Below are 25827 nucleotides of genomic sequence, written 5' to 3'. Positions count from 1 at the left end.
TTCTGTTCCTTAATATTTCCTTTACAAGGCTTTATTTATGAATGCTCAAGTTCCAATTATTAGTGACATACATCGAGCATCTCACTTGTAGAAGGTGCTATGCTGGGTGCTGAAGATAGGCGCAGTGTGAAATATGGTCCTTGCTGCAGACAGCTTGTAACCTGGCTACATGGAGAGCAGCTGTGGATCTCAGAACTTGGGAGAAAAGTGTGATTAACACACTGCAGGAAAAGTGTGATTAACATGAGACATCTTAGTACTTGAATCCCTTTCTACTGCTTGGCAGTTCACTGATCCTCCATTGTAAGCTCCCTTGTTAACAGTGCCTTGTCCTGAGTTTAGTGTTCTTGCCCTTAGTAGATCCTTAACAAAAATTAGTAGAAGATGAAAATAATAACAATAAGGGCTTCATTTCTGACTGCCTTGACCCACTTCTTGAAATGTTGCTGTAGTGGCTAAACAGAGGAAGGCGAAGCGTTTTTGAAGGAAGAATATGGGGGTTTGATAAAATAGCAATTTGCTTTGAGACTTAGTATGTACAAAGAGATAATATGTACTTCTGTAAGGAATGAAAATATGCCTTTTGTTTATTAACTTATTTTCTCTCAGTTTTCCTTTCACATGTCTACGTATTTATGGTAGAAAAGTTGGAAAAGGCAAACTTTTTTGTCATTTGTTAGAAGTCTGTAATTAGTAAAGTAAATGACATGAAACAGCAGAGGGTGAAGGTAGAAAAAAGATGGGTGTTCACAAGAAGAAAAAGAGACTCAGCCAAAGAATAGAGAGAGGGAGAGTTGAAGAAAGATGTTCTTTTAGCTCTCCTGAATGCTCCTAGAGCTGAAGCTAGTGACTACAGTATCATTAGGAATGTTGACCTTCTAATCTGGTTTTTAGTTTTTTCAGTTTCTAGAAAGCAAAGGACCTTTAAGTTGGTCAGCAGTCATGCTATTGGAAAATCTTCATATATACAGTTTTATTCAAGTCTCATAAATTGTTCTGTATTTACACATAATTGTTAACATCAAATTTTAGAGTCAGGTGATACTTCAGAGACAATCTTAGTCCCTTTACATGTCACAAAGGTTACTTAATCTCAGGAGATTTGATGCTTTTCCTAAGGTTACCCAGCTGGTTTGTCTTGAGCCCACAATGGAATTCTCATCTCTTAACTAGAGACCAATATTTCTCTTGTAGCTTGTCAATGCATCATTTATTCATCTATCCATCCATTCATTGAGCAAGCATGCATTCATCATCAGCTATGTGCATGGCACTGTAAGTTGTATTAAAAATATGGGTAAAACATATTTCCTGTCCTGTGGAACAATCAGTTAAATAGCTGATTATATTACAAAATATAGTAAAATTATAGTATTGGAAATATGAACAAAGTGCCATGAGAATGCAGAAAAATGAGCATTAATTATGATTAGAAGATCAGGAAATGTTTCTTTGAGGTTGTAACTGAACTTGGTAAGGTTTTAATGGCTGAGTAGGATACAGAATTATCAAGTTCAGAGCTACCAAAGAATGATGAGTTCTGGTGATGATAAATAATCTAGTGCGGTGATACAGTCGGGATGGTATGACAGAGCGGAGGCAGATATATCTCAGGTTGCAGGACATAATCATGAGTGTTGAAGGCCAGATCAAATGTCTCAAATTCCACTTTGAAGACAGGGCCAGAGTGTGAATCCCCTAAATACAGGGACAATGTCATATGCATTTTAATATCAGAGGCTACAGAATGGGTTTTTAAATATTGGTTAATTGGATAAGCAGTTCTTTGGTGGATGGATAAATAGCCACTGAGAGAACCTCAGTGGATGTAGAACCCTTTTTCATGATCTCATCAATATTTTTGGAAGATAATGTGAGCCATTTAGAAAGCTCATTTGAGAGCTGAGAGTTTGGAGGAAGGGATACAGATTAGCAGGTTCTTGCAGAACTTTAGGTAAGAGTTCATCAAAGCCTAAATTCAGGCACTTCTATAGCAATAGGGAAGGAAAGAAAAGGTTTAAAAAATAGTAGAGGTGTTCCCTATTTAACAAATGGTGCTGGGTGAACTGGCTGGCAACCTGTAGAAGACTGAAACTGGACCCACACCTTTCTAAGATAGACTTTCCATTAACTAAGATAGACTTTCACTGGATTAAAGATTTAAACTTAAGACATGAAACTGTAAAAATACTAGAAGAGAGTGCAGGGAAAACCCTTGAAGAAATCGGTCTGGGCAAGTATTTTATGAGGAGGACCCCCCGGGCAATTGAAGCAGCTTCAAAAATACACTACTGGGACCTGATCAAACTAAAAAGCTTCTGCACAGCCAAGAACACAGTAAGTAAAGCAAGCAAACATCCCCAGAATGGGAGAAGATATTTGCAGGTTATGTCTCCGACAAAGGTTTAATAACCAGTATCCACAGAGAACTCAAACGTATAAGCAAGAAAAGAACAAGTGATCCCATCGCAGGCTGGGCAGAAACTTCTCTGAAGTAGACAGGCGCGCAGCCTACAAACATATGAAAAAAATGCCCATCATCTTTAATCATCAGAGAAATGCAAATCAAAACTACTTTGAGATATCATCTAACTCCAGTAAGATTAGCCTATATCACAAAATTCCAAGACCAGAGATGTTGGCGTGGATGTGGAGAAAAGGGAACACTTCTACACTGCTGGTGGAATGCAAATTAATACATTCCTTTTAGAAAGATGTTTGGAGAACATTTAGAGATATCAAAATAGATCTGCCATTCAATCCTATAATTCCTCTACTAGGTATATACCCAGAAGACCAAAAATCACATCATAACAAAGATATTGTACCAGAATGTTTATTGCAGCCCAATTCATAATTGCTAAGTCATGGAAAAAGCCCAAGTGCCCATCGATCCACATATGGATTAATAAATTGTGGTATATGTACACCATGGAATATTATGCAGCCTTAAAGAAAGATGGAGACTTTACCTCTTTCATGTTTATATGGATGGAGCTGGAACATATTCTTCTTAGTAAAGTATCTCAAGAATGGAAGAAAAATTATCCAATGTACTCAGCCCTACTATGAAACTAATTTATGGCTTTCACATGAAAGCTATAACCCAGTTATAACCTAAGAATATGGGGAAGCGGGAAAGGGAGGGGAGGGAGGGGGGATGTGGGCGGAAGGAGGGTGATTGGTGGGATTACACCTGCGGTGCATCTTACAAGGGTATATGTGAAACTTAGTAAATGTAGAATATAAATGTCTTAACAATAACTAAGAAAATGCCAGGAAGACTGTGTTAACAGTGTGATGAAAATGTGTCAAACGGTCTGTGGTGTATGGTGTATGGTGCCCCGTGATCACATTAATGTACACAGCTATGATTTAATAATTTAAAAAAAAATGGTAGAGGTGGATTCTCAAGAGCTTTATATCCTTGTTCTGCAAGCATTTAATGAGTATCTCTCATATTCTGGGTATTATACTTGTTTCTGGAGATACATACCTATACATAAGACATAGCTCCTATAATCAAAGTATCTATTCTACTAGGAGAGAAAAAATAAAAAATAATTACAAGATAGTAGGGAAGGAATACAATATTTGTTAAGTACTGACTTTGTATTAGTTATTGTGCTAGTCGCCGTACATACATCATCATATTCAATCCTCACCACCTCAATGGTATTGCCCCAATGTGGCAGGCAGGCCTCCGTTTGTACTCCTACCGTGGGGCCAGCAAAGGTTAAGGGTAGACCTGCCTTCATCTACATGCGAACATATACCTGCCTACATCTAACCTTTGCAGGGCCCAGGGTAGGAGTGCAAAATGGAGGCCTACCTACCATAAGTCTAAATATTTAAAAGCTATAAATTAGACTAATAAACCAAGAAAGTCTACTCTGTTGTCTTGCCTTAACACATATGCCTTCATAATAATCTGGAAGGCCAGGTTTAAATGGAGAATTCAGACTTCTCAGCCATCCCTGGCCTGTGGTATCCCCACCCCCTTCTCATCCATGGCTCCACCCTACACCCTGGGCAAACTACATGGACGTACACATGAACTTGCTAAGCCTGTGGGTCTAGACTCTGTTCATGCTTTCCACAAAGAGCCACCCTTTGGTCACCTCTCTGTCTTAAGGTACACATCTGTCAGGAAGGGGCTTTACCCCAAAGAGAATATGCAGGCCCTAAAAGCTGACTTAGGGGCCTTTGGGCTGAGGATTTTAGGGTGCTGAATATCTGATTTGTGGTCGCAAAGGAGAGACATGGGCTGTGGATAAAGAGCACAGCCAGACGCGGCCCTCAGCTCAAGCCTCCCTGTGTAAGTCTAAGAGGAAACAAGTAAAGTAACTTACCTAAATGTAGAAAGGTAGAAAGTGGTAGAGCCAGAATTGCCCACATTGTCTAGGCACGTGGAGAAAGACTAGTACCTCAGTCAATCAGAGCAATGAGAGGAGCTCACCACGAATTCAAACTCCTGGTTTCAAGTGATCACTCTCCTCAGCCTCCTGAGTAGCTGGAACTATAGGCACCCACCACCACGCCTGACTAATTTTTCCATTTTTAGTAGAGACAGGTACCGGAGCTCAAGCAGTCTTCTCTCCTTGGCCTCCCAGAGCGCTAAGATTACAGTCATGAGTCACCACACCACCAAATACGGACTTACTATTACTCATCTGTGAGGATGTTTGTAATATCCTCGACTGAAAGGATGCAGTGAATAGGAGAGACTATGATAAGACCTACCAACCCTTTACCTGTGTCCCACCATTATCCACTTTAAGTCCAGCTGTGCCCAGTAACCCAGCCCTGGAAAGGGGTTGACAGTTGCTGTGCAGCTCAGGGCTTTGAGGTCACCCTTCTCGGCAGTTCTCTCCCTGGCTGTGTTGGCTCTGATCAGTGAGGCCTTCTCTGCCCTCCCCACACCTTGTCCTCCCCTTCCTCCTTCCCACCTTTATTTTTTCTTTGTAGCCCTTACCACTATCTGAAATATATTCACTTGCTCTTACTCTAATTTTTTTTGGCCCTAATAAAGAGGCAGCTCCAGTTCTTAGATGAGTGTCTGGCAGAGAGCAGAGGCCGATACATTTGCTGAAGGCTGCAGGGTGGAGGGGGATCATTCACGCGGCATGAGCCCAAACAGGATGATAAACTTTTCCTGTTACCAGCCAGAGGGTAAATGTTTTAAGTTTTGCTGAAAACAAACAATCCTTGCCCCATATTATTCTTTGTTGTCTTTGTAAATAATCTTTAATTAAGCCATTTCTTAGCTCACAGGCAGCACATAAGCCTTGGACCTGACTATCGCTTGCCAACCACAATGAAAGTCAAAGGAAATAGGATTTGGAGCATAGGTGAAGATGTTGGACAAAACCAAAAGGGACATGTCTTCCTTCTAGATGAAATATAAAGAACAGGCAAATGAGAAAAAGTTCTTGTCAGTGCACCAGCCTCCTAGTGAGAGCAAATCGAGGTCCACAATTAAGTGTTAAATACTTGAAGGGTGGGAATGTTTTGAAAGAACAGCTGTGGCTACTCAAATAGAGGGGGATAAGAAGATGGATAGCACACACCATTCAGCCAAACTTGCCAACACGAATCTGCTAGAAGACTAGGGAAAAAGGAGAAGGGTTATCCCGAGAATTACAGCTTGTGAAGCTTAAGATGATTTGCACAAAATTCTAAAGATGGTTGGCCTGATGTGCCAGTTCAGAATAATAATTAATTTTCCTCATACTGTTTTTGACAAAATCACTTCTAGAAACAACAAAGAAATATGAACTAATTTGTGAGTGACAACAATAATTAATATTTATGTGTTAATAAGTAGCCTAAGCTGTAATTGTTATCTCATTAAAGACACTATGTAAGTTCTAGCATTATCTCTGATTTACAGATGAGGAAACTAAAGCTTAGAGAAGTTAAGAAACTTACCCAAAGGCTCACAAAGCTCTTAAAAGTGACAGAGCCAGATGAATCCAATCAAATCTGACACCCAGTCCATGCTGTTAACTTACCTCAGTAAGGCGCTGATTAATAAATTAATATCAGTGTGGAAGGAGGTCTCTAGTGACAGTTTCTGCCCTCTCTTATTTAACCTTTTTATATCACTTTAGATGAGGTCATAGAATACTCACCACAGTTTTTAATAATGTGGAAGAATGGGTGATGCATTCAGCGCTAAGTAACAGAAGGAGAGTCCAGGGTTATCTCCAACTGGAATGGTTCACCAAAGAAGACATGTAATGGAGATAAAAATATAATCCTTTACTTAGGTCCAGAAACAACTACCCAAGTGCACTCTCTTAGCTGTGGGGTGTGAAGAGAAGAAAAATGTTCACAGGTTTTGCCACTTCATTTCAAGGACTGTGGTTGAAAGGGAAGCTATTCAAGACTACTTCATCCAACGAACAATTAAAGGAACTTATAAAGTCTTGAGGCAAAAAAAAAAAAATCCTGAGGGTGGTATTTCTGAAAGTTTGTGTATGGAAGATAAATTAGACTTGTGCTATGTGACCTTTTTGTTTGGAAGCAAAACTAATAAATAAGGATTATAGGGCCACCATTTGAGTCAGTATGAAAAATAACTCTTCTAAATTAAACCGGTTCAAAATTATAATGGGTTGCATTGGGAATAAATGCATCCCCTGTTGTTGGGTGTGTTTTAAACTAAGATTGAACTAATCATTTGTTAGAAATTGCTCTAGATGACCTCTAAAGTCCCTGCCAACACTGAGTAATTAAGATTTTGCCTCTGAACATATCCAATGAATGAACCATTTCTGTACTATTTTTCAAAAAAGTAAACCTCTCGGCTTTGCTCTGTACTGCATTTGCACCCCCATTTAGTACACTGTTGACTATATGATGGTATATATTACAGAACTTCTGTTTTGAACCTAATCTATACTAATTCTAATTTTTTACTTAGACTGGGACAGGATGTTTAGCACACCAAGTTAGAGTTTCAGTATTTCTCTGAAAAAGATGCTTATTTGTGTATAATTCTTGTCAGAGATTATATTGAATTTATACTATATCCCTGCTAATATTTCTTCTAAGCCATATTCTACGATTAATTTTTAGTAATTGTAGTAAGCACACATGGTATTTTCTGGAAAGTGTTGTTTTCAAGAAGTTCCTTGAAAAGCTCACTTATCTTTTAACAGATTAGATTCTAATATGCAGAGTGAAGTTGTTTTAGGAGGGACATAATCTATTTAACTTTCTGAGACTGTTATAATTAGTTCTTAAATCTGTGATCTACCCTGTTATATTTTTGTCCTGTTTTTATATACATATATTCAAAGTTTTTATTTTAAATCATCATCAATAGAAAGTTAACTGGATATACATTTGAAAACCTCTTGCTTGCTTTTCTAAAGGTATTACAAACATTTATTTTTATTGGTTACCATCACTAAGTCAGATATTCATGAACTAAGTTAAAGCAAAAATAGAAACCCTTTCTATTTTTAGTTTTAATCCTTTAAAAGCTTCCTAACAATCAGTAATATTACTAATAATCCATACTACTACTTATTGAAAAGAAATGCTTTTTTTATTTTTTAGGTGTTATCCCTTTTCATGGATTTTCAATGTATGGTAAGTTGGGAGTTAAAATCATTATGTTGTACACAATAAAAACATACAGTGCCATCTGTAAATTTTTGAAAAAATAACTGACAGCAATAATTGTTTTCCTATAGTTTTTATTACCTTGATATAGTATGGTAATAAAAGAAAAATAAATTAAAACACATACTAGTTCTCCATAGGTTTTTATTACACTTAGAAAATTAAACATAAAAATCACACCTTATGTCAAATCACCCACAAGTTATTATGAATGTTTTTGAACATTGAATTTTGTATTGTTTTACATGTGCACTTAAAACTAAAAGATCATCATAATTGGTTAGGTGATGATTTCTTAATAAATTAGAACATACTATGAAAGCAGTCCTGTGGTTTACCATCTTTCAATCCAGTGGAAACTAGAAATACACATTAATATTTAGCTCTGAAAGGTATCAAATCATATTGCTTAAATTTCTGTTACCTATTTCTTTTGAGTCTTTTTTAAAAATAATAGATCAGAAAGAATTCTACACTTGATCTTAGCCAAAAGGCCGAGAAGCGATCGTCAGAATCCTAAGGAGGGACAGCACTGAGTTTGAGCTCATGGTTTCTCCAGGCTACTGGTATGCGCAGCAACAATGACATTAGAACATTAGGTCATCCTGAGGCCCCCACACGCAGAGGACGCATGTGCGATTTGTGAGCTCAGAGTGCCTCTGGCCCCACGTGTCACTGAATGAGGAAGGCAAGAAGCTTAGCGAAGATTAGCAAGAGGAAGGACACGCTATTCCTTAATGCCACCTAATTTTTTAATTTTAATGTTAAGGATTGTTGTCCCCTTTATATCTACCCTCTGCATCTAGAAAAAAAATTCATTGATGTTTTTTACCCTTGTAATATGAATCAGCAATAAGTTAACACTTTGCTTTGTAAAAAGTACCTCAGTGTTCATCATCAGACGGTCATGGCAAGTGACATAATATAAAACTTTTAAAACTGGCATACAGTGGAAAGAATTTGAAGCACTTAGGGACTTTATGTTATCTTGATGGTGCTAGACAGGCTTGAATAATAGGGTACTTTACTTTATTCTCTTGAGCTATCAGAATTTCATAACATAATACATAATGTTATAGTGACCTTAGAGCATATTTCTCTTGTAAACATAGGAATTTAAAATAGAAAACTGTAAAAGATTAAGAATGTATTTTTACTTCTAATAATAAAAATGTTTGCCGTTCTATCCTTCTATTTTAATAATTCCAACTGCAAGAATTCTTCAAGTAAATAAATAGTTTTTAGAAGTTGTACTTGAATGGGTTGCAGGCTACTTGATGTCATGAAAGTTTAATCTAGGAGTTCTCAGTGTTCAAAATACATCTTTGACTCAGCCTCTGCCTGTTCACATTTATGGCTGGAGTTTATACATCCAAAGGGAAAACATTTGTTAGCAATGATTTGAAATATTTGATATAGAATTTTTTTATACTATTTTAGAGAACTATTTTAAACATTCACAAATGCTTTACCAGCAACCACTTATTTAGAATCCGTATACTAAAATAATCACAAATAATCTCTAAGGAATTTTAGTTAGCACTTTGCCACTTCAGCTTTGGTTACTATATTTCCTTAAAATTATAATACTTTCTCTTTTAAAAACTGATTCAGAATTTTTCTCTAATTTAAAATGCCTTTTCCTCTCCCGTTTATGCAGGTTAATGAAGTTTTATTGTAGGTGTAAAGCACGTTATGAATTCACAAGCAAATTCCTACAATGTAGTATTTAATTGATTTTAAAAAATGAGCTAAATTCATTTTTATGGAAGAACCAAATAGGGAAACATGCTTCAAATTAACAATTAAGTCATGTAGAATTTTTTTTACATATTATATATGTGTGTATAATGGACTAAAGCTTTTCGATTTCATAGCTACAGAAGAGAATTTAACATAAACAAACATGGTATCTTGAATAATAACTAATTAGAAAGTTCTTTATATTTTATATGTTTGTAGAAAAGTGCTTCATCTCTTCATTTCTTCACTGGAAGTGGGATTTTATGAATCCCATTTTTAGATTTTATCCCATTCAGATTTTATCTTTAGATTATAGGTTTTTACAGGTGAATAACTTTTAAAAGTAGAGGAAACATGCATTATTTTTAAAAAGTAAATAAACTTCAACCTTCACTTTGAATTTATAATAATACAATCTATTTGTGTCACATTGCCTTTTTGTAGGTTGTTATTGCAAATCAGGCTATGAGTTATTTTTGATATTATTTTTATACATATATAGAATACCCTAATTTGGGCTATTTTAATACATAGCAATTTATTTTTATAATAAAATGAGTTTTAAAAATTAGTTTTGAAATGGTAGGACATATATATATAAGTTTTATGTGTATAATATACACACAAGTAGTTATTTTTACATGTATTTGTTTCTCTTTGCTACTCAGAAAAAGTAAAATTTCTTACTTGTAACTCTAGTTTTCAGTTATTTACTTATCTATCAGTAATACTGGACGTGCCCTTTATCCTAGAGAATTGACTTTTGTGGTTGCAAGCATTTAAAATATTTCCCTGTTTTTCAAAGGCAGCTAAATTGGCTCACTGGTGTCCCCCTCACCTCATGCCTACTGCCCTCAGAGCATCACCGACATGTTATAGAACCTCAGAACTTACTTGCCCAGTTTATATCGTTTGAACTCACCCTATAAGTAAGGCATTTTATTAAAATTAATAGCTAGCTAATGCAGTTTTATGTATCTGCATAAAACTCATGAGGCTTGAAAAAATGGAAAGCATGACCACATGAGTGTGAAAAAATCACATGGTCAGTTTGGGCTCCAAAATTTGGACTTTCTGACATCCAGCTGTGGAGTATCTGCTTGAGTTGACCCTCCTGTGCTTAATTGCTAGGAACTGGGGCAAAAGGAGACTTAATTCTGCATAATTAGAGAAATAAACCCTGCGCCTGAGATTGTTTTAAGTCGATGAAACTATCTGATATATATGGAGATATGCCAATATAGACCAATAGCATGAAGTTATTATGCGAAAGTTTTATTTTCAAATTGAATTAGTTCGAATTATTAATAATTGAAGACTGTGATTCCAAAAGTTAAGTTATAAATCACTTTATATTTTACTTACCAGACTTACAAAATTAAAAATTTTGAAAAATGGCCTGAATCCTTTGTGGGACAAAATTAAAATGAGTTGCCTGATTTTATTTTCTTTCCACTTTAGTTAAAAAAGAAGAACTTGACTTCATGCAGTTTTTATAGGTTATGCTGAAGTTTTAATATTTCTATGTAATTCCATTATGTCATTCTTAGTTAGCTGTTTAGTTGGGATTATAATAGTTGTATTAACTCCTCTCTTTATAATATTTAATGGCTTTCTAATTTTTACATGTACATATATCCTCTTTTCAAAATGAAAATGTATGATCTTAAACGTGTCTATGAATGAATATATTACTATAAAATATTGACTTATTCCTTCATATTTCATGAATTTATTTAAAAACTGTTACTAGGTCTGAAGTATTATCAATTAATTTTTTCTTTCAGTTGCACCACTTTGTTTTCTATACCATGAACCTTCCAAATTGTATCAGATATTCCGTGAGATGTATGTGCGTTTTTTCTTCAGACTTCATTCCATCTCTTCTCATCCTTCTGTAAGTTCGTAAAAAATCGCATTAAATCAGATTTTAATCTATTCTGTTTTTCTTTAAGAAAACGTCTTCTACTCAATTAAGTTACAAAGCAACAAATTTTTCTTTGTGATGTCAAGCAACAGTTTTTATAGCATAAATTAAAGAGAAGATGAAATTATTATTTAAATATTTTTGGTAATAATTAGAAAGGAAAAACTCTTATCAGCTATAATTAACTTATCTATTATATATTAAAAGAAAAAACATGGAATGTATTATTATCCTTGACAAAGATGCCTCTACCTTCTTTCCTGGTTTCTTATCTGTGAAATGAAGTTGATAATGTCTATCATCTGTAGTGCTGTAGAGATGTCTGCAAAGCCCTTAGGGTAGTTAGTAGTTGGCTCATAGCAGGTGCTTGGTAAATAAATGTTTTTTGTTATAGTTACTGTCATCATCATCATCAACTCTTTATTAATGAAAGTCAAACATTTGTCACTTGTTTGTCAATTTCATATTTGGTCAATTATCATTTATCATACAAGATATTTTCTATGTATTTATTCAATATAAAGCTCCTTTGCCCTCAGAATGAGAGTCCAGGAAAAGCCTATTGGGAGTTGAGCATTTTCATCTGTTTCATTTTGGCTGTTCTGTTATCATATCTCTTTTTTTCCTTCCCATAAGCTGAGTAAAAGCAGAGTTTATTTTATTTCCGTGCTTTTCCCCCACTTTGGACCTGCTTTGGGCTACTCGTAGGTAACTTTCCTGCTTCTCCAGAAGAAACACTGGATTGGAGTGTCTGTCAGGGCTACCAAATTTCCCTAAAGAAGAGACTGTGTTACTGGCACTCAATAGATAGCTGTTCTTCATCCCTCCAGTCTAAGCCTGTGTATTCCCATTCCACCTTCCTTCATCTCCAGTTTTGTTCTTACATTGGTAGTGAAGGTTTTGCTAATCACAGAATTCCAGGATGTCACAGATAAACAAGCAAAACGCCACCAATTATCTCAGGTTTCTTATTTCTAAGAAAACTTGATTTAGTTCTTATCTTAATGTTTAATCTAGAAGAATCAGAAATATTAATAACAATTAGTATTAATAATTTTCTTTTCTAATAGCTCATTCTTAGAGCCAGATTTCTTACTCTTATATTCTATACTATTTTATGCTTCAGTATTTAAAACATGGGCTGCGCAGTACACACCAGTGATGTTCTTCCTGTGCTGGGCGCTGAAGCCTGACACTGGGCAGCTCTGGGCGTTCCTTCTCTCTTCCTGGCTGGCCCTGAGGTGTCCTTTTTCAGAGATTGATTGAGCCAGCCCTGCCTCAGCCCTTTCTTTATTCAGGGGAACAAAGACTTACAGGCAGTGATCTCCTTCTTTGGCTTGTAGCCATACCGAACTGTTTGGAAGTCTGACAGCCTTTTTTCTTTAGAAATTTAAAAAGAGGATTAAAACTTTCTTACAAAGATCAACGCTGAGGAATGCTGAGCTGCAAGAAAGACTTTATTCAGAGTTGTCAAATAAAAAAAGTACTTGAAATACCATCTGTTTAAATCAGTTACTTCTTGTACTTTACAAATAATATACTTTTTAGAAAGTAGAGTTCAGTAAAATATAAAAAATGTGTATACTAAGTAATCAAACATTCTTGTTTGATAACTTCCTTCTGTAAATTTCAAGCGTTCAGCAGCTGCTCTTTTCCTGGGGGTAGATTTCAAACAAAGGGTGAGGAAAAGCAGGAAATATTTTTCCTAATGAATGAGTCTGTAGGGGAAGGAACATCTATGGAGTGAGAGTAAAGGATGTGGCTGTAGCACTAGGGAAATACCTGGAAACTGGAAAAACTAATTTTCCTGGGCCTAATGATCATCTGTGGCTTACAAGTATTAGATACTGGGTTGTGTGGGAAGCCTATTGTGTTAAAAAGAAGAACCCTTAGCAATCTGTGTCAGTATGTATATAAAGAGGGATAAAATATATCTTTAAACACAAGGTTAGAGATCCATTAGTGCAGTTCCTATTTTTCACTCTTAATTAATATGAAGAATATTTATGTTGATAGTCTTCCTTATTCTCCAGGTGGATAATTTGTTGGCATAGTTAATTTTAAATACTAAAATATTTGACTCTCATGATTTGTTGTTGTGTTCAGGGTATTGTGTCACTATGTTTGCTGTTTGAAACTCTTCTTCAAACCTATCTCCCCCAACTCTTCTATCATCTACGAGAGATTGGGGCTCAACCGTAAGTATTTTTCATTCCTAGTTGGAGAAAGGTTTCATAACAGAAAGCTCTTTATTTATCATTGTAAAACACTTGCATAAATGGAGTAATTCTTCAGAAAAGTGAAGCTAACAATTTCCCCAATAAAACAATAATTATTAAGTTGTGAATTGTAACAACGTTGTGCCAAAAATTCTTTAAAGAATTACCAAAATCTTAGTGTAGTCTTCTTTACCAGGATTTTTGTATCTGGTACAAGAATCTCCAGAATGAACTAATTTCTATTCAGAATGAAAGATGTTAGCCAAAACTGAGGCAAATATTTGGGAAAATAAATACTATCTGAGAAATGTGATAATACGAAGTCAGCATAGACCAAATCAGAGAACAAGCTACGAAAACTATCCGGTTTGCTGTCTTTTGCTAAAGGAAACATGTTCAGCAACCTACCTGTGGTTGTACACTGTGACTCCTCCTTTCTAAAGTTTGAATTTACTGATTGATCTCGGTATGAGTCATATATGGATAAGTAGAATAGGTCCAGACTTCAACATTATTGGTTCTCTTTCTCTTTTTCACTAACAATGTCTATAGCGACAGAAATTTCTAAATGATTTACCAATGTTTTGTTCCTGTCTTCTCTGTAACTATTTTTTTCCTATTAAGAAGAGCATATTAGAAAAGAGTAGGGACTTTGGGGGGCCACAAAAGGAGTTAATGGGAAATAGAACAGTGTTGTATAATTATTTGTCTTCACACTGAATCCATTGCAGATGGATGGCTGAATGGGTGGAAATTTAACCTAGATTCAATTTCCATTTTTTAAGTGCCATAATCCTAGGAAAATTATTTAATTTTTCTAAGCCCCAATTTCTTTATTTTTATATCAAGGTAATTCAGTTTCTTTATCTTAAAAATCAATAAAATTCCTACCTCATAGAGATGTTTCAAGATCAAATGATTATAAAAGTAGAGCTATCTTTATAAAGTACCACTGAATTTGAGATGTTTTAGAAATGCACTATGTAAAGCAATACCTCGTGTCATCCACTGATAATAGTGAACTGATGCTCTTTTCTTTGTGGCCATTAAAAAACAAAATTCTGTTCATGATTAAGATTATACAAGAGTATGGCAGAAATAGTTTGTGTTGAACACAAGACTCTTTTTTTTTTTAACTTGTGAATTGATTTCTTTTGGCTATCGTGAAATGAACACTGGAGTATAACTAGGCTTTTCTTTACTAAGATAAAGATATTTACTACATTGCTAGAAACTAAAGTTTATTTTTTTTCTAGCCTATTTATATGTAGTATACTTTATTCATTAAAAGGAACTAATTTATTTCAGTGATTTATGATAAACATGAAAATTCATATGCAGGAGAATGTATAAAAGTTCTGATTGTCATTATATAAATCAATTTTTAAAAGGTTTTCATAAATGAAACTGATGTTGGAGGCTTTTTAATTTTGAGTTTAATTTCTTTAATAGATGTAGGATTAACCAGGTTATTTCTTCTTGAATGGGCTTCACTAGTTCATGCATTTCATCTAAGTTACTATATTTTAGACATAAAATTATTCATAATTTCCTATTTTTTTATTTGTAGTTTATCTTTTTTTTTTTTTTTTTTTTTGACACAGAGTCTGACTTTGCCATCCAGGCTAGAGTGCTGTGGCACAGCCTAGCTCACAGCAACCTCAAACTCCTGGGTTCAAGCAATCCTCCTGCCTCTGCCTCCTGAGTAGCTGGGATGCCACCACGCCTAGCTCATTTGTCTATTTTTAGTAGAGACAGAGTATCATTTTGCTTAGTCTGGTCTTAAATTCTTCATGTCAAATGATCTTCCTGCCTCAGTCTCACGGAGTTTATTCTTCATTAGCTTTTAAACATTTATAGGATTAGTGGTAACATCACATTTCTTAGTCCTGAGATTAGTATTTGTATTGTCTTTCTCTTTTTCTTAATTATTTTGCTAGAGGTTTGTCAATTTTACTCATCTCTGAAAGAACCAGTTTGGTTCCATTGACTTTTCTCTGTTGTTTTGGGGTTTTCATTTCATTTCTGCTCTTGTGTTTATTATTTCCTTCCTTTTGCTTGCCTATTCTGTTTTTGTGTTTCTACTCTTTTAGGGTGGAAGTTAGATCATTGATTTAGGAGCTTTCTTCTTTTTTTAACATAAGCAGTGACCTTACCTATAAATTTCCCTCCAAGTACACCTTTACTTCCATCCAACGAATTTTAATAGGTTATCTTTTTGTTCTTACTCATTTCAAAATATTTTATAATTTCTCTTATGATTCCCTTTTTGAAAATGGGTTATATAAAAGTTTAATTTCTAAATGTTTGGAAAGATATCTTTCTGTTACTGATTTCTATTTTAATTCTGTTGCAGTTAGACAACATGCTTTATATGATTTCAGTTCTTTTAAATTTGTTGAGGTATTTTTGACCCAGAATATGATCAATCTTGGTGAATATGTCATGTACACTTGAAAAGAATTTGTATTTTGCAAATGTTGGGCAGAATGTCCTATAGAGGCAAATGAGGTCGTTTGTTGATAACATTGTTCAAGCCTTCTATACATTTATTTTTTTTTTGTCTACTTTTTCTATTGATTTTTGAGAATTAAGTGTTAGAGTATCTATTATCTAATTGTGGATTTTGTCTATTTCTTCCTTCATTGCTATATATGTTTTTACTTCATCTATTTTGAAGCTTTGTTTTTAGAAGAATTGATCCCTTTGTACTTTGTAATGTCCTTTTTTAATCCTGGCCATGTGGCCACCTTTTGGTTATAATTTTCATGATGTATTCTTCTTTATTTTTTTTAATTTTAATATATTGATTGCCGATATCTTTATTTTTCAAGTGGATTTCTTGTCAAAGGTATTGTTGGGTCTTGTTTGCAATTGGTGTGTTTATACACTTTATAACTAATGTTTATTAATATTGATTGAAATCTTTCTTGATAGAATTTTTTATTTGTCACATCTGCTGTTTATTCCTTTTTTCTCTTTCTTTGCTTACTTTTGAGTTAAACATTTTTATTCTGTTTTATCTCTACTGTTGGATTATTATTTATATATTTTTTAAACATGTTTTTTGATAGGTGTCATAGGGTTTACAAAATATGTCTTTAATTAATCACATTTTACCTACAAACAAACTTGAGGTCCTTCACTGGCAAATTCTACTGAGCATTTCAAGAAGAAATATTATCCATCCTCATTATTCTCCGACTGCTGTCAGGATCTTTGTTTTTAGTTCTCCCCAGTTTGATTATAACCTATCTAGGCATGGATTTCCTTGGGTTTATCCTATTTAGAGTTTGCTAAGCATTTTGAATCTGTAAGTTTATATCTGTTGCTAAATTTGGGAAGTTTTCATAAATTTGGGAAGTTTTCATCTACTGTTCCTTCAGATATTTTTTCTGCACCATACTGATTCTCCTTTTCTTCTGGGATTATTTCTCCTTTTAGAGGAATAGTGGGTACTATTCCTCTAAAACTTTTGGGGTAAAAGAAAAATAAGAAAAAACTTTTAGTATTATCTAATATGTCCTGAAGTGTTATTCTTTTTTTTTTTTTTTTGCAGTTTTTGGCCGGGGCTGGGTTTGAACCTGCCATCTCTGGCATATGGGCCTGGCGCCCTACTCCTTTGAGCCACAGGCACCACCCTGTTATTCATTTTTTTTTATAGTCCTTTTTTCTCTCTGGTTCAGAGTGGACATTTCTATTGATATATAAACTCAACTTCACTGAATCTTTCCTCAGTTGTTTCCATTTTGCTATTGGATTCATCTAATATAACAAAGTGCATGTAAGCAATAGTACAAAGCTTTTTGTGGGGTTTGTGGTTCTTGTATTTTTCAGTTCTACAATTTCCATTTGATTCTTCTTCATAGAAACTCACAGAGTTATAAATTAATAAGGATAAATTCTACTATACTGTAGTCCCCCTTATCTGCAGGGAATATGTTCCAAGATCACTACTGGATGCCCGAAACCATGGATAGTACAAAACCCTACATATACTATGTTTTTTCCTATACATACATATCTAAGATAAAGTTAGATTTATGAATTAGACACAGTAAGAGATTTACAACAATAACTAATAATAAAATAGAACAGTTATAACAATATGCCATTCTCACTACTCTTAAATTTGGGGCCATTATCAAGTAAAATAAAGATTAGTTGAACACAGCACTGCAATACTAAAACTGTCACTCTGATAACCTATAAGGCCTCTAAGTCACTAACAGGCAGGTGGCATATATAGTGAGTGTGGTTACACTGGACAGAAAGGTGATTCATTTCTGGGGTGGGGATCATGCAAGATTTCCTTATGCTCCTCAGAACAGTACACAATTTAAAACTTATGAATTGGTTCGGCGCCCATAGTTCGGTGGTTAGGGTGGCAGCCATATACACCGGGGCTGGCAGGTTCGAACCTGGCCCAGGTCTGATGACAACAACAATAACAACAAAAATAGCCAGGTGTTGTGGCGGGTGCCTGTAGTCCCAGCTACTTGGGAGGGTGAGGCAAGAGAATCACAGCAACCCCAAGAGTTTGAGGTCGCTGTGAGCTGTGATGCCACGGCACTCTACCCAGTATGACAGCTTGAGACTCTGTCTCAAAATAAATAAGTAAATAAATAAAACTTATGAATTATTTATTTCTGGAATTTTCCATTGAATATTTTTTAACCACAGTTGACCGTGGATAACTGAAACTCCAGAAAACAAACTACAGATAAAGGGAGCATTACCGTATGTAAATTATACCTTAATAAACTTATTTCTAAAAACAGATGCTATACTATTCATGTGTCTGGAGATAGGGATGTGGGGTACTGTTCCTCTAATGTGACCCTGTGAGAATTTGAGTAAAACGAAACCAGTTGAAGTTATTTTGAGTATTAAGATATTCAGTGCCAAAAGTTTCTTTTGCATCTGTAAAGAGATATTCTAAAGCCAACCAAAAAACACTTAATTTATCAATACTATTGTTTACATGTACTTTGTTATATTAGAACAACAGTGATCCAATATTTAGGAATTTCTAAAACTTGGGGATCGTTTTCAGCCTTTAGAGAATTAACACAATGACACTAACCAAGGAAGCTCTGGGTCCGTTATTCTCTTTAAGAGAATAGCACAGCTGTTTATTGGAATAATAACAATTCCAGCAAAGAGTTTGGCTTACTCCCCTCACAGATAGTCAAGTGATTTTTAGATGTTAATATAATACAAAAATGGAGGGACTTAGTTTTATCTCTTAAAGAGCCAGAGCCAAAGAGTTCATATCCTGATTTTAGAGTTAAATTTTTGTTATAAGCTACTCACAAATGGTCTGATCTCACACATCTTAGACTGGTTTTTGTTGTTGTTGTTGCTGTTGTTGTTTTAGTAAAACAGAATTCTGTTGAATTTTCTGGTTGACCTTTCAGAGTTTGATGACCTCCTTACTAAAATGAAGAGTTTAAAATCAGAAATCTATCTATAAGGTCTTGTAGTTTTAAAATTGTTTTTCTTTATCCTTCAAAACTCCAGCTGGTTATTTTATTTTATTCAGCCTATGTGGTCATTTGACTGAAATGTAGAAAAATGATTTATTAAATTGAAAAAATATGAAGCCATTGAACATTCTTTGAAGCATTTTGAATAAAAATTCAAATTATTATGGTTTGCTTGGGATTGTTAAGACTATTAGAAGATAAGCTCATTGATAGCTAATTCTTATACACTCTGAAAAACAGAATGTAGAAGTGGGTTTTATAAATGTTGAGCTCTAAATAAAGAAGGGCTCAGCATATATATTCTTCTTAATACGTTAAGACCACTAATTAGAGCGCTCATGGTTTCTTACCACTGTTCTTTTGCAGCTTTTAAGAAAGTACTTGAGTTTTTTGTACCTACATGTTTTCTAAGAGTGTCAAAGGAGCTGCCTTAACGATAGAATTGGTTAGGCTCTTCTAATATTGCATTTTCATAAGAAAAGATTTCATTGGTAAATTCATTTTCATTCTTCTTTGCTTACAGACTTCGCATATCATTTAAGTGGATGGTTCGCGCTTTCTCTGGATACTTAGCTACAGATCAACTCTTGCTTCTTTGGGATAGAATCCTGGGATACAACTCTCTGGAAATTCTTGCTGGTAAGAGTAAATGCTTTGTTTTAAAATATATGCTTTTCCATTAGCAAAGGTCCCCTTTCCTTTCTAACATTCACCATCTGTAATTGGAGTTTGAGTCTACAGTTTTTTGCCATTTCTAATTCATAAACGTTTAACACATTTATCTGGCTTTGAAGACCAGTGAGATTCTGCAGTCTTGACACCTCTGTCTCACTGCCTAACGCCGGCCTCTTCCTAGTCTTCCTTCTAGTCCCCCAGGAAAGCTCACGTTTTCTCTTTCCTGCCCTCCTTCCCTTTCTCCCTTGTTTAGTCCAGGCAGGGCTCACTATCCCCCAGCACCTATGAGGTCTGTGCAGTGGAGTGTAGACACATTTGCTTTCTGTCTGGCCTTCCCGACTGCCTCCGTGTCTGTTCTCTGCTCCTCTCAGCTACCTCCATCCAAACTGAGACCAACCCTCCTCACGTAGCTGACATCTCAGCTCTTGTGGACCTCAGTTTATACTGAATTTAAAACTTTTAAAAGTTTAAAACTTTTTTTTTTTTTTCCTAGTCTCTGACTTCTGTCCTGGTAGCTGGGTTTTCTCTTTTAGGTATTCTCTCAAACCAAAAAAAATATTTCATCTTTTTTTCAGGAAGCCATACATTCATCTCTTATTTAATATTTAAGCCAGTCTTATAATAGATATATGCCCAAGGCAACTGTATCATAATACCTGAGGTACATACTTCTTATTAATTATATTATTTTGCTTCTCTTTTGCATAGTAAACTCAGTAATTTTTATCATTGGAATTATCAGGAAATTCAGATAATAATTATTAGGTTTTCACAACAATAGGTGGAGATCAGGGATTAAAAGCGTTGTAAAAATCGCCTCTCTGGGCTATTGTAGAACTAATGCTTAGTTGAAGAAGAGCACCCTGAAGATAAATGTCACCCCTACTGAAATCAGAGATATCACGGACTAAGACTTGTAACAACTCCTAGTATCCTTCTCTCTTGGGTTGTTTTGTTTTTTCCAACCCACATAAGTATAAGTTAAGAAAGAATCATCTGTCCTCATTTTTTTTGGCCAAATGGAAGTGACACATATATATAATCTAGAGATAGAAGGACTCTGAGAGGGCTCCGGGTCTAACTTATTTTAAACATTCTGACAAGTAGTCTTTATCCTGTGTTTGAATACTTCACTGTTAAGTAATCCCTGCCTTCCAGGTGGCCCATTTCATTTCTGGATAATATGACTTGTTAAAATGTACTCCTATTAAACTAAGGTCATTATCGTGTTTTTTTATCCTCTTATATCCCCACTTCTCCCCAAAGTCTTCTATTTTCTAAGCTAAATGGCCTTGTTTCGGCAATCATTTCTCAAGTGACAGGATTTTAGACTTTCCACCAAATAATTCTCCTCTGGGTATGCCAGAAATACTGAAAAGTGCTTACTATAGCATTTGGCATCATTTCTAAAAGACATTAAAGCATGTTGAAGAAGGGGGCTCGGTATAAGACGGTACTTTCTAATAAGTAGGTCTTTCCAAAAGTAGAATGTCACCTGAAGAAGGGTTAAGAGGCTTTGTACCGGGAAAGAAATGTTGAATTAAAAAACCTTCAAGGCCTCTTCCAATTTAAATTCTCTCATTTGGCACCTTATTACCCTTTAGCAAACTGAAGGAAAAGAGAAATAAATGTATATAGAATGCTGTGATTTCTTTAAGCCAGGCACTTTGCTGTGAGCTGAGTGTGTTAATAAAAAAGTTACTGATGAATAGGTAGGAATGTAATTCATATTATTACGTCCACTCACTTTCCCCCAGTGCTTTTTAAAAATCAAAAAGGAAAAATTCTAGAACATCTAGAAACAGAACTAGACTGATGGAACCTTTTCTGCCATGGGATTCTGATAAGTGAGTCACTGGGTTGATAATTTCATCTAGGTGTATACAAATTCGTTGTGATTATTTCAAATTTTTTTGGTATGAGTTTTTTGGGACTACCTTATTTGTTCAAGTAAGTTATTATATAGTCTTCAGGAATATTTTAAAAAATTTCACTGGCTTTAATTGTGTATTTGAGCCTTTTCAGAACATTTTATGGCTAAAATGTCTCAACCTTCATGATAGACTTGCTTACAATCAAAGTAAAAGACCAAAAGAAAACAGAGTTTCTACATTTCATATGAAGCCACAATTTAAGTTGAAAATACTCCAAAGTATAGATCTTTTCTCCTTGGTAAACTACTCTGTTCTGTGGAAGGGCTGGGCAAACCAAACATGAAGCAGGCAGAAGGAACTTCTGTGATGTGACACCAAGATAAATAAAGGCCATGAGCACATAATCATCTTGGATGCTGAGGGCAATTAGTGAACTGCACTTCACCCCCTCTTATCTGCCCTTGGAAAAACAGTTTCTCACTGTGTATAACTCTTTCCTGCTACAGCAGAAAATTTGGCCAGCCTGTCAAGCTTCTGTGACTCTGTTCAGTTATACACAAAAAAGGAAATAGTGATTGTATTTCTTAGCTTCTAAAATGTCTCCACTATACAAAATAACCCAGATACTGGGAAGCTGTAAAAAATTGATGGTTCACAGAAATTGTTTTATGACATTCTTGTAATCATGAATTGAGAGACTTTAAAGTACTTAACAGATTGCTGACCAAGTTACCTGGTAACATGGATGGTTTCTGTGGAAAATTGCCAGTCAACAATGTGTTACGTTTTCTTCTTTTCAATTAAAGAGTAAATCCTTTGTCTGAGATGGCTTGTATCTCTTTTTACATATGAAGAATTCCAGCTGACTTGACTTTTGAACTTTTACCCCTACCGTCTTTTTCTCTCCAGACTTTTCTCTCTTGCTAGTTCTAACGTTTTTTTGCCAGCCCATCCCCTAGAAAAGTACCTGTGCTTCCCAGGCACGGGTTGGTTCTGCTTCTATCTGGGGAAATTAAGAAGCTCCAGATCAGGAATTCTACTCCTCAGGCACAGCCTCCCACATAGCAGAGCCCAGGCCCACCATAGCATCTTCCTTCAGGCATTCTCTGGAAAGGCATCGTGAGGGACAGCAGAGAGCTGATTCCCAGCAAAGCACCCAGATGTTCATGTGAGGGATGAGTCATTACTGCTTATCCTCATCTCAGCAGTGTTTTCACAGAGTGGTTAGATGCAGACTCCAAGGCCAGGCTCTGCCCTTTTCTGGCTGTGTGACTCTGAACATGTCACGCTACCCACTGTGCTTCATGTTCTACATTAGTAAAATGGGCTAAGTTTTAGCTCAGAAAATTGGTGTGAGAATTGATTGCTATTTTTATTCCCACTGTAAAAATGTATTTTATAATATATAAATGTTTCAGTAGGTATGCAAATAACCAATCTTGCAAATAACTTTGAATATTTCTTACCACTAATTTCCTAAGCTTCAACGACTTATTGCAGGGAATACACTTCCATCACTGGTGATGGAAGAAAATCGGCAGAAGTCGAGCGTTATCTCCAGATGGCACCTGCCGCTTACTGGTCTTGCTATCGTTCACGACTCATTCCCTCCCATGGAGTTCCGTGGTAGATTATATAAGGACCGCATGTTAACAGTCCTTTTTCTATATGCGTATCTTTAACAGAAACAATAATTCAAGTGTTGTTTTCTATTTAATGTATGTTATTCACTTGAAAGGTGTCCTATAATGGTTTTCTTTTTCAAAGTTTCAACTTTTTTTCCTGTAGTCAACTTCAGTGTGAAAGTCCCACAGCAGCCCTCCCCACAGACGTATCCATTTGTGACACTCTCAAAAAGCCCGTACTGTGTGTGAAAATTTAAATCATTATAAAGATGTTTTTAAGAAAAGCTTTTAAAGCTATGTTTCTATTAGGATACTTCCTCAATACATATGAAACATGATTTAAAAATTTCATCTCCGGGTGGTGCCTGTGGCTCAGTGAGTAGGGCGCCGGCCCCATATGCCGAGGGTGGCGGGTTCAAACCCGTCCTCTGCCAAACTGCAACCAAAAAATAGCCGGGCGTTGTGGTGGGCGCCTGTAGCCTGTAGTCCCAGCTGCTCGGGAGGCTGAGGCAAGAGAATCGCGTAAGCCCAAAAGCTGGAGGTTGCTGTGAGTCGTGTGATGTCATGGCACTCTACTGAGGGCGGTAAAGTGAGACTCTGTCTCTACAAAAAAAAAAAAAAAAAAAAAATTTCAACTCCATATAACTTTTCAGAAGCTTCTCCATTGCTATATCAAAATAAACTTGTATCAAAACCTTAATTTATAAGCTACTTATTAGATCTTCACGCCATTTAAAAACTGTTATGAATGAAACAATTTATAAAATGGCTTTTTAAAGATCATTTATTTATTTTTTTCCCAAAACTGTGGTGTTCCATTTGTCTGGCCATTGGAACTGTTGAGTAGACGATTTCCGTTCCTCACTAGACCTTCACTCCGAAGGCAGGGGTGTGGTCAGCCCTGAGATCTGAGCAGATCTGAGCTTTCATGTCGTGGGCTGTGGGCAGAGCTAGCAGTAACTGTGCCGGCCGAGGAGCGGGCCAGCAATTGACATAGTGTTCATTCTTTTCCAGTCCTGGCAGCTGCCGTGTTTGCTTTCCGAGCAGTGAACCTGATGGAGGTGACATCACTGGCCGCAGCTGAAGTAAGGATAAGTTTCACTCAGATGGGATGGAAATAGTTCCTGAGAGATTGCCAGGCTCAGTCATTTTAGTGTCTGATGCATAGGACACACGTTTCATGTAGCCAGATTTTTTAACTTGGAAAAACCTGTAAGTTCCAAGCTAAGTAATATTAAGTAATCAAATTTCCTTAATTACTTGAAAATAGTCTTCTTATGAAAAGGGCATAAACAAGATTATTATAGGAAACCATTATAACCATTATGGGAAACCAGATACCCAGTAATTTTAATAAAAACTATTGGTACTTCCTCATTATCACTGAAGTCCATGCATGATGCTCACAGAACAAAGAAAAACTAGTTGAGAGAGCAAGTTTTTGGATGATGTTGTAAGGAAACATAGTGGCCCTTCTTAATTTTGAGTTAATTATTTAAAGCTGATTTCTTTTTAATGGTAAAATTTATACCTGAAATATGGTTCAATTAAATAGTGCTTACCTTATTACTGTATTTATCTCTCACAGAAATGTAAATTTTATCCTTAAAATAGCTGCATCCATTCTTTGTTTAAAGGGAAGAGGATGTTTATGTATCTTGCAACTGAATAAACATTAGTTCCATCTCAGAATTATTTCCTGCAGTCCGTTAGTCCGCACACTAGGATAACGGGACTAGGATTCATAATGTACGTTTATTTATAGCAGCAAGTTGAAATGTTAGACCTCTTATAAACTCAGGCTACCTTGTATATTTGAAGAAGGCTGAAGTCTAAAGTCCAGGTTATTTTCTACTGCACATTTTAGCATTTTGCACATGTACTAACATTCATATATGCAGAAAAAAAGAAGGAAAGTTACAGCTTTAGTAGAAAGATTTAGGACAAATCCAAAGAACTTAAGAGTATGTGTTGATGCCAACATTACACTGTGGTGGTGTTTCTGATGTGCTTTATTTCACAGTCTTCACTTTGCTAGTAATAATTCTTTTTGTTTTTTGTTTCAGGCAGTTCTTGCGGACCTTTCTACTTTAAAAGTTATGCCTCTTCTTCAGATTTTTCTGTTTGCTACTGTCACCTGATCTTGTTCAAGTTCACTGACAACACATCTCGTTTTTCATTAGAAACTAATCATGAACTATGCAAACTCTGCATAAAACCAAAATTAAACTTTGCATATAAACCCATAAAGATCATGTTCCCTCCTCAGTTAAACCTAAGTAGTTTTTCACTTTTTGAAACAATAACCTCACATCAAATATTTCATTGCATGCTCCTGATTTTCAAGAGAGAAGCAATAAACACAATATCTGCTAGACTGAGCATCCTATAAATATAATCCTGACTGTAAAAGGCATGTAACAGTATATGCAATAAGAACTAAAGATACTGTAATAAACTTCGAACGGTAAAGTAGTTTCTGCACAATTCTTTTATGTTAGTTTATCAGTTTTTCTCTAGATACTGTATTATCTTATAAATTGCTCTTTGCTCAGAGCCAGGAGTGGGGTAGGATATGAGAAGGCTTGAAAAAGATAATGCTGTTAAGAAGAAATTCAAATGTACTTTGGTGTTCTTAGT

General features: G+C 35.5%; 1 protein-coding gene and 1 pseudogene across 1 annotated transcript in view; one reads left to right on the top strand and one right to left on the bottom strand.

Moving 5' to 3' along the window:
- The window catches only part of TBC1D19 (TBC1 domain family member 19), a 128910-nt gene extending 103449 nt beyond the window's left edge, over positions 1 to 25461 (top strand). Inside the window, exons 16-21 of the mRNA XM_053577513.1 lie at positions 7570 to 7602; positions 11166 to 11275; positions 13412 to 13503; positions 19537 to 19652; positions 24202 to 24272; positions 25254 to 25461. Coding sequence (XP_053433488.1) covers positions 7570 to 7602; positions 11166 to 11275; positions 13412 to 13503; positions 19537 to 19652; positions 24202 to 24272; positions 25254 to 25328 — 497 coding nt within the window. The 3' untranslated portion in view covers positions 25329 to 25461. The remainder of the gene's footprint in view (positions 1 to 7569; positions 7603 to 11165; positions 11276 to 13411; positions 13504 to 19536; positions 19653 to 24201; positions 24273 to 25253) is intronic.
- LOC128576170 (uncharacterized) lies at positions 7970 to 8141 on the bottom strand (annotated as a pseudogene).
- Positions 25462 to 25827: the final 366 nt, after the last annotated feature.

The sequence above is a fragment of the Nycticebus coucang genome, chromosome 23, assembly GCF_027406575.1.
Source record: "Nycticebus coucang isolate mNycCou1 chromosome 23, mNycCou1.pri, whole genome shotgun sequence".
Classification (NCBI taxonomy): Eukaryota; Metazoa; Chordata; class Mammalia; order Primates; family Lorisidae; genus Nycticebus; species Nycticebus coucang.
The sequence above is the reverse complement of the archived record's forward strand: the minus strand, read 5'-3'. Positions and strand labels throughout refer to the sequence as shown.